We start from the raw sequence: 13831 nt of genomic DNA, 5'->3' as shown, positions 1-13831 counted from the left end.
TAAATAACAGGTGCATGTTCCAGTCTCAGAGGGTCAACACTTTTTTGTGCGTTAATGGATGTAATTGTTGTCATTTCTAAAAAACTGCTAAATAAGTGTACGTATTTCAGCTTGAGACCTACACAGATTTACACAGTTATAACAAACCCACAAAGCCTCAGGATGACACGTGGCGCATGTAGCACATCTGAGGTTTGGTTAAATTAACTGAGAAGGTAAACATTGTTGAAACAGTTGCCTTTTTTTTCTTCTAAAGACACGTCAACACACACACACGTACCTGGTTGCTGTCATGTTTAGAGGAGCCGCTGCTGTCACTGTGAGTCGGCGACGGCGATGTCATCTTCCTGCGACTTGACCGCTCTCTGCCCACTGTTGACTTGTCTCTGTGGAAACTGCAGCGACTGAGATCACAGTGGAGCTGCCAGGAGCATCACTTTGACCTTTGAAGGCCACACCGCAACAGTCAGCACTGCAGAGAAAGGTTAAAAACAAAGTGACGTAAGAGCAGCACAAAGGTTACTCATACTTTTAAGAGAACAGACGCAGCACACGAGAGCAGACGAGGGTTGCACAGGAAGCACAGTGGTAGCTTGTAGAGAAATTTGATGGTTAATTATACTACAAACATTTGATTATGTAACTGGATAGAGAATGACAGCTGTGCATCTCCTTCAGAGACTCAACAATATTTAAACAGGAGATGAACAGCTTTATTTTGGAGACTTTTTCATATTCTTACAAACGGTAGTGCAAACAGATTGACACAGAAATCATGGACTATCTTTCAAACTGTGTGTCATTCCATCATGCACTTTCCAGTCCATTTTACTTATTTTTAAACAAAGCTAGAGATTAAATGCAAAGAGAAAACTAAGGGATGGCAATTCACTTGGTTTTCTCATTAACTCTTTTGCATTAGACTGAATTCATGTACACGCTTTGCTGCACACAGAAAAAAAAAGGCAACAAATCTTTCCCATTTACCATTTCTGCTACCATGTTATTAGCAGAAGATCAATAATAATCAAAGGTCCCATTGTAAACAAGCATGTGATGAGAAATCCCTCTGGAATTTGAAGACCGTCACACAAACAAGACTATCATTTGCTAAGTGAAGCTGTGAGGCTTTACTGACCAAATGACAGGCCAAAGGAGTTTGGTTTGTGTGTAGTTTCATGTCTCGTATGCATGCAGATGTGACACTATATGGACCGAAACACATGAGGCTCATGATGACAAAGCCGGATGATAAAGGACCTTCACTGTAGCTCAAGCAGGTAAAGGCGTTCTTTTGTAGTGAAACCAGCTGGGGTCCACAAACTTGTTGTAATCATGTTAGTCATATTACACTACTCTTCTACTTCCCCTGTATATGTGTAACAGTAGAGCTACAACAATTTATTGAATAGTTGTTGCCAGAACTGCACAATTTGATAAAGAAACATTGAGTATACTTGTTTGGTTCTAAAGGAAAATGTATGGATTACTCATTTTATAATGGTTTTCAAGTGGAGACTTTTATTTTGCCTGCATAATCGACATTATTAACAGCGGTTTGTGTGTATTTTTCCCTTTTTTGGTATTAGTTCACCCTAAATCCTCCTGTAGTAGGGGTGTAACAGTGCACTCCTTTGTACTGAATTGTTTTGGTTTGGGACCTTCGATACAATATGGAGGTGTACCAAATGAATACATGCACTGCAAAAATCAGAATCTTACCAAGTGTATTTTTCTCATTTCTAGTCAAAATATCTCATCACACTTAAAATACGACATAATCACCTAAAGAGTAACTTTTCAGTGAGATATAAGAACGTATTTTTAGACAACAGATCTTGAAAATCTTTTTCAAGAAATCTTACCAAGATAATTTTCACTTGTTCCATTGGCAGATTTTTTTGCTCAATTCAAGATTGTTTTTGCTTAATTCAAGAATTATCTTGGTAAGATTTCTTGAAATAATATTTTCAAGATCTATTACCTAAAAATAAGTTCTTATATCTCACTGAAAAGTTACTCTTTAGGTGATTATGTCTTATTTTAAGTGTGATGAGATATTTTGACTTGAAATGAGAAAAATACACTTGGTAAGATTTCGATTTTTGCAGTGTGTAGCCTATGTGAAGAACGCAAACACACAGGAAGCAGGGTGACAGCAGGCAGAACCAATGTGCAGGGTTTCCCCTATATTCGGCAGTGGCGCCGCTGCAAAAACCCCCCACTGTATTCTGAGGCTGGGGCTCACATAAGGGGGGGTAAACATGACAACAGAGAGTATAACAGAGGCACAGAAGCCTGGTCAGATGTTTGAAGTATGTTAAGTTTCACTTTCAGTAGTTATGGAGCGCACCCCCCCCCCCCCCCCTTCACTGGTCTCCACTGTACTGAAAACGTATAGAAAATGTATTAAACCAAAGACACCTGTATCGAACCGAAATTTTTCTGTACCATTACACCTCTATCCTGTAGCTAGACATTGTATAGGCTTACTTTGTGAATAGATTAATTGTGCACCTCAAGTCGTCGATGGAAACTATTGTGATATAGCCGATGGTTTCAGTAACTTTTAAGGGAAAAAAGTACAATTTCTCTGATTCCATCTTAGCTATGAAAAGTTTATGGTTTATTTCCAGTAAATTTGAGACCTTTGGCTTTGGGACCAATTAAGGCTTTTGTTGTTCACTTTTTCAGCATTTCTGACGTTTTATAGACCGAGCAGTGACAATAATCATTATGTTCAGCCATGTTTAACAGTCTCATGTGTCTGGATTTGTACAGCATGTCCTGGTACATGTTTATGATTGAATGGGAGGGAATGCTCCATTCACACTGTGATGTAACATTCATTCCTCTTCTTGCCACAAATGACAAGTCCCGACCTGGTGCTGTATTCCACTTCGTATGCTTTGTAGCCACTGCGTTACTATGCTGATACTTTGTGAACTGCAAAAACAAAGCAGAGTGCGTTTGCGTTGACGTGGGCAGCACTTGTAAGCAGGTACAACAAAATCCGCTGGTTTAACAAAGTGAGGAATCCCTGTAGTCTCTGTGTCCTTTCATGCGAGCAAATTTGTATAAACTTTTACGTTTGGATGGTGCTGCTAACTACATCCTCTGCAAATGGTCTAGTGGTTTGAGTGAATGTGTGTGTATTCTGTCACTCCCTAAAGCCTCACTAGCAGTCAGAACCATGCCCAGGACGTGAGTCATCAACAGGAAAGAATGTGCTCCGTGCCTCGATACCCTCGACACACCATAACACACAGCTAGCTACAGTCAACACTGAGCTAAAAGCAGACCGAAAACACAGGGATGGCCCACTTATTTCACAGCTCTGTAGCACAAACTGATGAAAAGAGACAACATATTTGAGACCACGTTAAGTTAGAAAACTCAGTTGGCTCAAGCTGTTACATGCCTACATGCAAAACTGTTTTTTAAGATTGAAGAAATTTAAAAAAAAACGGCCTTCATTACACACAGCTCCTGCATATTTACATGTATATCTGTAGAGGGATGTATATATATAAAACACACCGTATAAACATGCGTGTGGGACTTTAGGGTTTTCAGTGTTAATATCCAACTCCAGTGGATGCTCTTGCAAAATAAAGACATACTTTGAACACAGTAAGTGGTGAATGAGAAGCACCAGTTTACATAACACACCTGACCGTGTTTCCATTCCACAGTCTTTTCCCTTTCACACAACTCAGCAGCAAACTTTGCAACAAAACACTTCCTTAGAGTTAAACCTCAGAAATTGCCTTCACTTTGGTGCTGAAGTGTTACCACGTCTTGTCACTTCCTCAGAGCACTGGATTTAACTCATTTGTGAAAGCTATGTTTGGCCTACTAGCTGTGGAGCAGAATCTGTCACAAATGCACAGTAAAATCTGTAAATGAAACCGAATGATGCAAGTCCCTAAACGTCCCACTGAGCGCCCTACTTACCTCCACTGAGTGATTACTGTAGGGCTATACGCCACTGAGGCTACTGCACTGTAAGACTAGAAGTGCAGGGCTTTGCCTTCAGTGTTGTGTAATGAGAGTCAATCATTAATGACACAACACCTTGTAAATGATCTGTTAAGATGGAAAGGGATCAGTCTCAAGGCAAGGGCCAATAAGAGGAGAATAAGAGGCTTGAAGGTGATGAAAAGGTGATGCAAATTGACCTCTTAGTATAACCTTTACTTCTTTTTTTCCACATCAGCATTTATTTTCTATTTCAGATGTACGCGACTGTGAAGAAGACTTTGAAAAACCACATATTTTGTATCGTTTGTTCATACAGCCAACCCACGCACAATAAATGAATCTAACTTCAGTGTCTCTTTCTCCCCGCTTCACTTTTTTTTTTCACTGCAGTGAAGGTAAAGTACCAACAAGTCCCTTATAGAGAGAGTGAAAAAAAAAGACATCTCCCCTAAAATTCACCGGCGTCTAAGGTGCACCACAGCTTCAGGGGGAAAAAGCAGATGCAAATTCACCCAAGTCAGAGAAAATAAGTTCTGCTCTCCTGCTTCTCACCAGCTAACAATGAGCTCAGGATTCCAAACAGGCTGCAAAGGAAACTGATTTCTCAAAAACGCCCGCAGAGCAAACTCTTAGTATCACTCACCTAAACTTAAACAAATAATTCAACCGGTCACAGGGTCCATTGTTATTTCCTTTAAGAGTTAAATGTGGCTACAGGCAACGCATGCTGTATTTTTAAAGGAATCCCTGTGGCTTTCGTAAAGCAAAGCCTTGTCTGCTTTTCTGCAGTTTCCATGGCAGAATCTCAAGACAATGAGGCTGAAGCCTAAGGATCTGTCAGGCTGGAGTTTCCAGTCCTGGCATGACAAACACACAGACAGACGTTGATTCAGCAGCCATTCCATCTGCTTTCTGCCTATACATTCCTTCAACAGCAGGACTGCCATCAACCTGACATATCACATAGTTGTACATCCTCCCATTACTGACTGGCGGCAAAAAGGTCGTCACAGATGGCCCATCTGTGACTCTATCTATTTAATACGCCAGAATCTCCTGGTTAAGCTTCTTCAGAGAATTATCGAGCCGTTCATGATCGACAGATTATCAAACTGAGAGCCAACATGATTCCCTTTAAATAGACCCGCATCTGGCAATATTATCAGGCCACTTCCTCCATTAACACCCAACTTTCTAACTAAATAATGTAAGTACTGTGTGGCAGCATATGCTCCTGGGTTGGTTAGTGGCAGCAGCACTTATCTTATCTTATCTGACTCCTAAAAACATCTGAATGAGTGGACCCACTATTAATAGTAACATATGTGTAGCCATACTGTTAAAAATACTCTACAACTCCACATACTCTTCATCTGTGCAGGCAGAGAAAAACTAATTTGGGCATCAGTGAGTGAAGCAGCCTCAATATGCCATTCAGCAGTATATGAGGAGACAGGCAGACAGGGAGCTCGAGGGCCCACATGCACTCTGATTCTTGACCAATGTATCTTTGAAAAGCTACTTCACAAAAGATGTCTTTCTGTCACATTCCTGCTGAGACAACGGACACTTTGTGCTACTGCTCAATCACAGGTTGCTATGGATACAACAAAAAAAAAAGAGAAAAGAGAGAATATGTTCAGTTTGTTTGTTCTTTATGGAAAATCTGAGGGCATAAAACATGGGGCTATTTATAGAACCTGTGCCGTTACCAGCTGAAAATGATTTCACATTAGTCTTGGCTGGAAGTAGGGCACAATATCCTATAACCTTAAAAAACAAACTAGATCCCAGACAGACTATTCTCAGAGTGGCCCCTACATGTGCTAGGCGGAAGGACTCCGTATTTACCAGCTTTTAAGTGGGTGTTGTGTCAAGGAGAGAGTGACGTAGAGATAACTCAGTGAGTCAAGTCGGCCACACTGGATGTTGACGCCCAGATATGTTGCAGTGGAAATAAACAGCAATCAGCTGTGTGAAATACCTTTGTATGTCTTGTGGCGCAATCCACTTACAGCTTGAGATCATCACAATGCAGAGTGAGCTGTTCTGAAGAATGCCCTGTGGAAATGGTGAGGATTCAGCCACAATGTATTGCTCAAGGGTACTTTGAGAAGGTAGATGCACCCCAACACAAGGCGTGGTCACAACAGATTTTACACCACCACTGCACTAAGCATGTGAGAAGGCGTGGCTGCAGTCTGACTGATGGGTGTAAGCTATATGGCAAAGATTTGGTGTGTAAACTTATACACACCATGTCCAGGTCCTACCATGCAGGTAGATTTTGGTGTGATTGTACTTAGGTGTGGGGGCAGGTAAGCCTCGATAATCATATAGGCCACTTTACATCCGGCTGCACATAAGGTGGGTTTCATTCAAAACTATTTGTTTTTACAAATCCAAATTCAGGAGAAACACTATCTTAAAAAAATCATAATTATCTGTTTCAACAAAAAATAAATAAACAAACAAACCAAACATTATAGTGCAATCTTTACTCTTTCAGCTAATAAGCATCTTTTCTTACTGTCAAAGCAATTTCATAACAAAAAGAAAATATTTTCCAATATTTGTAGTTGTTTTAAACACAAATCATTCATAATACTGTAGAAAATTCACTGATGAGATACACTGTATTGAAATTGGGTAAAAATAACAAGAATTTTCCTATATACTATATTTATTTACAGCAATTTGTTCACTGCACTCCTGTAACTGCACCTGAAGATTATTTTTCACTATAGATTCTGTATTGAAGACTTTATTTTATAAATGTCACTAGACTTAAGGCTTAAATTGCATAAAATAGCAAGAAACACAAAAATCTGCACACTAAATGGGTTGCAATGTGAGAATTTACAACTTGTTCAATGAAACAATGAACTTGGTTATGGAGATAGATCTACTGTTGAGTCAAGTTTATCATATAAACTTTCAACCTCATGGTAGATGTTGAGAAGATTTTTAAAAAAAAAAACAAAAAAAAAACAACAACAACTTGATCTTCTCAGTTTTGTTTACACTAACTGAAGAGTGTGCCAACAGACTATCTGTGAATGCCACAGTGACAGTGATGCCATCACCACTCATGCATAAAATGACCCTGTCTGGAATAGTACTGATTTAAAATAATAAAAACAAAACACCTCGAAAGCCCGAGGTGAGAGTTCTGAAAGGCTCGGGATGATTTCATGAATAAATGAATACATAATAATTGTCTGATGTAGTGAGCAATACAAACATGGGCTTCTGTGAAGTTAGCCATAAAATGCAACACAACAGCCATCTGTCTGCTCAACTCTGACCCTTAACAGGACTACTTTAAGGGAAAAAATACTGTATCATGCACCTTATCCTCACATCTGCATTACTGTAAGTTGTTTTTATACACTAGAGCTAGTCCTTGTAATTTTACATTTAGATATAATTTATATTTTTTTCCTGTATGGTGCATGTGTAATCTCTATGTTATTACTGGCTGCAGATGCAAAAATTCACTTTACATTGTACTATGTATAAGTGCATATTCTCCTATGCAACACATCAGACAAACTGCATACAATAACTTAAACTCATGAGCTCTGCAGACTGACGTTATAACATCAATATTTATCAGGCTACATGCAGTTTAAATGCTAATGATGATATACTAAGCTAACTAATGAACACTGGTGGCATACATAAATCCATTAATGAGGGTAAAGTGTCCAGACTGGAACCACAGGTGTCCCGTTTACTTTCACAGCCCGAGTTCCTGTTGTCAGCAGCCAGCAAACAAACTTGTCAGCAGAAAAAAAAAAAAAAAAAAAAAAAAAAAAAACGTCCAACATATTCCATGTGGTCGACAACCAAGCGGCCAAATCACCGCCATAAAAGCCAAACATCACGTTAATCTGCACAAGGGGTTAGCAAACATTAATTAAGCTTAAAATGCAACGAGGAAGTGCATTAATAATTCTATCGAAAAGGACATTTCATGTGAGGCTCAAACCGACAGACGACAGGAGCAGTCAACTCCGACACTTCATTCAAACGGAAGCCACACAGCAGCCACAAAGCCAGCTCACATTTACACACAAGTTGGGACAGTCAAATAAAAGAAGACGCTTACAGTTCTTAGGTGACAGCTACAGCATCCTATGTCGGTGGTAAAGGGCGGCTGAACCGGGCTGCGGGGCTGCCGCTCCGAGCTTCAATGACCGAGCGATGTGGACGGGGGAGGGGCTTTGGCGGTGGGCAGGAGTAACCGACGCTGCTCGGAGCCAATCACAGGTGCGAGTCGAATCAGGAGGGGCGGGTTTTAGAGGCTGGGCTGACACGGTTCTCCGTTTCTGAACGAACCGCGAGATGACGTAGCAGAAGAAGAAACACGTACAGGTGAGAGTTTGACGGCAAACAATGGAGGGGCAGGTAAGACAAACCTGCACAGCTGTTCAGGTGTCCTAAAATCACATTTATACCACATGTGAGGCTCTAGTGTGTGTTAATGGATCACTGAATGGACATTACACCCTCAATGACGTGGTTGTTTTATATTCTCACACGTTCACTTTGCGCAACAGGTGGAAATTAAAAACAAACTAATGAACTGGGTCACCTTCCACTATACCAATACTTTCTTTCTTTCTTTCTTTCTTTCTTTCTTTCTTTCTTTCAGGTCCCCATTAGCTGTACCATCTTTCTTTCTTTCTTTCTTTCTTTCTTTCTTTCTGTCTGTCTGTCCTAATTTCTTTCTTTCTTTCTTTCTTTCTTTCTTTCTTTCTTTCTTTCTTTCTTTCTTTCTTTCTTTCTTTCTTTCTTTCTGTCTTTCTTTCTGTCTGTCTGTCCTAATTTCTTTCTTTCTTTCTTTCTTTCGGGTCCCCATTAGCTGTACCATCTTTCTTTCTTTCTTTCTTTCTGTCTTTCTTCCTTTCTTTCTTTCTTTCTTTCTTTCGGGTTCCCATTAGCTGTACCATCTTTCTTTCTTTCTTTCTTTCTTTCTTTCGGGTCCCCATTAGCTGTACCATCTTTTTCTTTCTTTCTTTCTTTCTTTCTTTAGGGTCCCCATTGGCTGTACCATCTTTTTCTTTCTTTCTTTCTTTCTTTCTTTCTTTCTTTCTTTCTTTCTTTCTTTCGGGTCCCCATTAGCTGTACCATAGCTACAACTATTCTTCCTGGGGTCCTTACAATAATCTTTACAACTGGTCAATGCAAATAACGTACAATATAATCATACAAAACAATTTTTCACATACTACATAACATAAAAGAAAATAAATAACAGACAAAATACAGACTCGACAGCTCCTTTAGTTCAGTAGCAGTATAGTATAAACAGTACATATATTCAATTAGCCAAAGTATCAATCATTTATGGTCAATAGAGGCTTCTTGACTGATTTCTTGAATTTCATTTTACAGTTTTCTTGTGTGATGTGTTCCGGTAGTTTGTTCCATTCTTGCATAGCTCTGTATATTACATATTACTATATTATTATTATTATTATTATTATTAATAATAATAATAATAATAATAATAACAAAAACTAATTTTTATATTACCTAAAGTCTGATACAGCTTTGACAAGTATAACATCCTGAAATAAGCTGCAACTACCCTCCAACCATTAATATTATACGTGCAGAGTGGTTTTGAATTAATAAAAGTGGCTCAAATGTTAAAAATAAACTCAAGACAGGGAAAACATTTGCATTCTAATGAATAACTTTGGCTTGAAAGAGAAAAAGGAACATATCTGTCCTGAGCCTTGAGGAAATGTTATATTTTTATGTAGATAGATGCAGTAATTCAGTGTTTGGTGCATGTATGAAATTATGCAGCTACAATAAAGAAAAGAGTTGAGATTTGTATTGAATATATTTAGGGCTGCTTTTTTCCAAAACACAAAATTTATTCTTTGTGCTACAGGGAAAAATATGCTGGGATGTGAAGGCTTACCACAAGTCAGAGTCAGAATCAGAATCTCTTTATTGTCGTTGTACAAGTACAACGAAATTGAGATAGAGCTCTCCAGCTTAGTGCAAGAAATTACAAGGCACAACAAAAGGCAGTAGAAGGCACACTTATTTACGTTAGGAAAAATAAAAGATAGAGGTATAACTAGGAATATTTATTTTTTTAAAAATAGTATTGAAAAAGTGCAAATGACATGAGAAATAAATACTGTAGGATAAATAGAGTGAAAGGATAAAATAATATAGAAGGCTGTCAACATTAGACAGATATTGCACATGTTATAGGGTATGGTGAGGTTATTGCAGTGAACAATGGTGTCCTTGCGGGTGTTCTATTGATGTTTTGTTTGGTTATTTATCATAGTGGTAGCTTTGGGGAACAAACTATCCCTCAGTCTGTTTGTCCAGGGTTTATGTGACCTGTAGTGGTGGCCTGAGGGCAGCAGTTCAAACAGGTGGTTCCTGGGGTGAGGGGAGTCTTTGATAATCTTGGTGGCTCTGCTGAGGTAGTGAAAACATTACAGAAGTACAGTAGTTAAGAAAAAGTGGAGGTCGGGCTACAAGGTTTGGCAAAAAACAACATTGTTTAACATCAAACAATGGCAGGGCTGGTAAGACACAGCTGTTCAAGTGACCTAAAATCACACATGTACCATATGACGCTCTATTGTGTGTTAATGTGTCACTGTGTGGTCATTACATTGCCAGTAAAGGGGGTTAAATGTTAGAAAATAAGCGCAGAAATAGTCACCAACATTCACCATCTAATGAACCTGTCTGACCTGAAAGAGAAAAAGAAACAAATATGTCTTCAACTTTGAAAAAAAAAATAAAAAAAATTCCATATATAGGTATACTTGGATTATTTATTATATTTACTTTTCATTACAGTAATGCATTGTTTGGCTTATGTATGAAATCATGCAACTACATCAAGAAAAGCGTTCAGATTCTTATTAATTTTACTCTGTGGTACATTTTCCAAAACACAAAATGGATTCTTTGTGTTACAGAAAAATATCTACTGGGATGTCAAGGCTTACCAGAAATACACTAGTGTATGCAAATAGTGTTTGGGCTACTGGGTTTGGCAGAAAAAAGGACCTAACACATACATGTTTATGTTTATGTTTATGCATTTGGCAGACACTTTTTTCCAAAGCGACTTACAGGGGAAAACCAATTAAATCACTCAATCAATCAAATTTTATTTATATAGCGCCAGATCAAAAAAAAGTTATCTCATGACACTTTATATATAGAGTTGGTCAAAACCAGACTCTAAGCCAATTTACAGAAACCCAACAGAATCCTCCAGGAGCAAACACTTGTGACTGGTGACAGTGGCGAGGAAAAACTTCCCTTTAACAGCAGAAACCTCGAGCAGACCCAGACTCCTGGAGGATGGCTGTCTGCCTTGACCAGTTGGGGTGAAAGAGAGAGGGTAAAGAAAGAGAAAAAGAGAGAGCGATAGAGATAAAAGACATACATTTTTGATGATGAAATTTTAAAAAATCTTTCATACATTACACGTTTTTATAGCGGGACGAGTAAGAATGATTTTAGGCTTACAACAATAGCAAAATGTTGAATGTTAAAAAAATGAATACATTTTTTTATTTGCATATTTGCCTTGGGTTTTTTTGGACAGATTCAAAGAGAGCGACTGGAGAGTGGTTGAAGAGCCATATCTGACTCAGGAGTCATGAAAAGCAGACGTCTGTCATACGATGATTAGTAAGTTTGTAAACCGTTTAGCCCCTAACGAACATCTATAAGAGATTTAGGATGTCTATAAGAGATTTAGGATGTTTACACAGTCATCTATTATTATCAGTGTTGGGGAAGATACTTTTAAAAAGTAACTTTTGCTCATTACTCGTTACTTCTTTGAAAAATAATCCATTACTTTATTTAGTCACCCTCTATTGAAAGTAACTTTTTATGTTACTCATTACTTTTACGTTACACAGAACAGAGCACTTGACATAAAAAAACATTGGACTACTATAGGTTTTAACACCACCACTAAGCCCTATTAAACTATATGAAATAACATAGCCTCCATACGTCTTATGGGCATATAGGTGAACACAGAATACATAAGGGCTTATTATTTTTTGTCCAACTCTTGTTTAGTTACCTGGTGAAACGAATTGAAATGAGAGCCTGTGACTATTACGCAGTTGGAGCTGTTTCACTATCGGATGTTTCCAGTGAAAAGAATGCGTTTGCACATGCCCAGCAGTTTGGAGCATGCACATAATTCTTAGGGCGTAAAAAAATTTGGGGAAAAAATTGTATGTGACACTTGTCAAATCTGTCCCTAAGAAAAGTAACGTTGTGCCGAATTGAAAAAGGAGCTACATTTCATTACCAAATTTTCAGTAGTAACGCATTACACTACTTTTTACCCAAAAAAAGTAGTTACGTCACTGTTACGCTTTACTTTGTAACTCATTACACACAACACTGATTATTATTAGAAACAAACAAAGCATCCACAACTTAGAACTTTGTGGTATTGTAGTGTGTTTTAAATAACTGCTCCTGTTGTCCTGCTGCTTCTGCTCTGAAATATAACAGCTGTAAGAACATAATCTGTCTGACTTCACCACACACTCCTGATGGGGATTTTTCTTACTTGCAAAAGATGTTTCATCCATAACTTCTGACTGTTTTCTGAAACAATGAGTAAGTGAGAAGTCGTATGATTGGAGCCAGACGGAATGAGTGTGTGGGTGAGTGAGCGAGCATGTGTTTATGAGTTTCTGCTTCTACTGCCCGTCAACCGTTCCAAACACCCTTTTCAGAGAAAGCCGCCAGCCGTGCAGCCGACTGCCCTTGGAGCTCTCTGTACCACCCTCAAGCTTTAGATTTGTTTACTCAACAAAACAAATTTCCTTCTTTGCATGACTGTCACTTCCTGCCGGGGCTTATTTCCATGGCAACAGCGAGAAGGAAACACATAAAACAGGGGGGAAAAAATATCTTTGAAAGAGAGAGTCAGTGTGTTGGGTGTGTCCTGAAACTTGGAATCAACAAGCTAATGACGACGATAAGAGTTCACTGGCATGTGAGGCTGACTGAGAGTCATTGTTGATTGCTGACATCTAGCTGTGTTATGTTGAAACAGAAAGGAAGAAAAGATTTTTATCATTTTGTTGTCAACACAGGTGGATTTCCTTGTATGATCAAAGGAATGCATAGTTGTAGTCAGACAGAAACACACCCTGGCATGCCTGAAAGGACTACACACTGAACCACACCTGTCTACACAAATAAACATACATTAAGGCAGCAAATGAGAATATGCATTGACGTACAAAAAGTAAAAATAAAAAAGCCTTTCATTACTCATGCATTCTTACTCCTAATAACTACATATTGTTTACGTAACAGTCTGAATCTTTTAAAAAGGACAGATCAGGGAAACAATGAGACACTCATCAATACAATAATGAGTAGAGATAGCTTACACTCTAAGTCTGTGTATACTGGTAAAACTATTTATAGGCCTATCGCCTATCACGTTTCTGTCACACTCCCTATCACACAGAAGAGTACATGCAGAATGTGTACAGCAATGTCATCTGCAGGTCAGATGTGGTTACTGCACTGAAGGAGCTTGTACTAAAGCCTCAGTGTTAGAACCATAGAGAGACAGTTGCGACACGCTTTGATGTTGCCGCTATGGTGATCACATGGTTCATGTAAGCCTCAAAAGTTCCAAAACAAACTTCACACTGTCATGTTTTTCTATGGGACAGACAGCAGCGAGTGCGTTATTGCATGGTAAATATCAAAATAAGCCACACACAAGTATATTTCCACTACTGTATGTATGTTTGTGTCAGTTATTCTTTTGAGTAGTGGGGTTGACCACTAA

General features: G+C 38.7%; 1 protein-coding gene across 2 annotated transcripts in view; it reads right to left on the bottom strand.

Moving 5' to 3' along the window:
• Positions 1 to 8211, bottom strand: part of LOC115428786 (oxysterol-binding protein-related protein 3-like) — a 27971-nt gene extending 19760 nt beyond the window's left edge. For both annotated transcript variants that reach the window (XM_030148004.1, XM_030148005.1), the window contains exons 1-2: positions 8099 to 8211; positions 281 to 472 (exon numbers count right to left, since the gene is read on the bottom strand). In XM_030148004.1, coding sequence (XP_030003864.1) covers positions 281 to 343 — 63 coding nt within the window. In that variant the 5' untranslated portion in view covers positions 344 to 472; positions 8099 to 8211. The remainder of the gene's footprint in view (positions 1 to 280; positions 473 to 8098) is intronic.
• Positions 8212 to 13831: the final 5620 nt, after the last annotated feature.

Source organism: Sphaeramia orbicularis, chromosome 11, assembly GCF_902148855.1.
Source record: "Sphaeramia orbicularis chromosome 11, fSphaOr1.1, whole genome shotgun sequence".
Taxonomy (NCBI): Eukaryota; Metazoa; Chordata; class Actinopteri; order Kurtiformes; family Apogonidae; genus Sphaeramia; species Sphaeramia orbicularis.
This window is presented reverse-complemented; position numbering and strand designations above follow the sequence as displayed.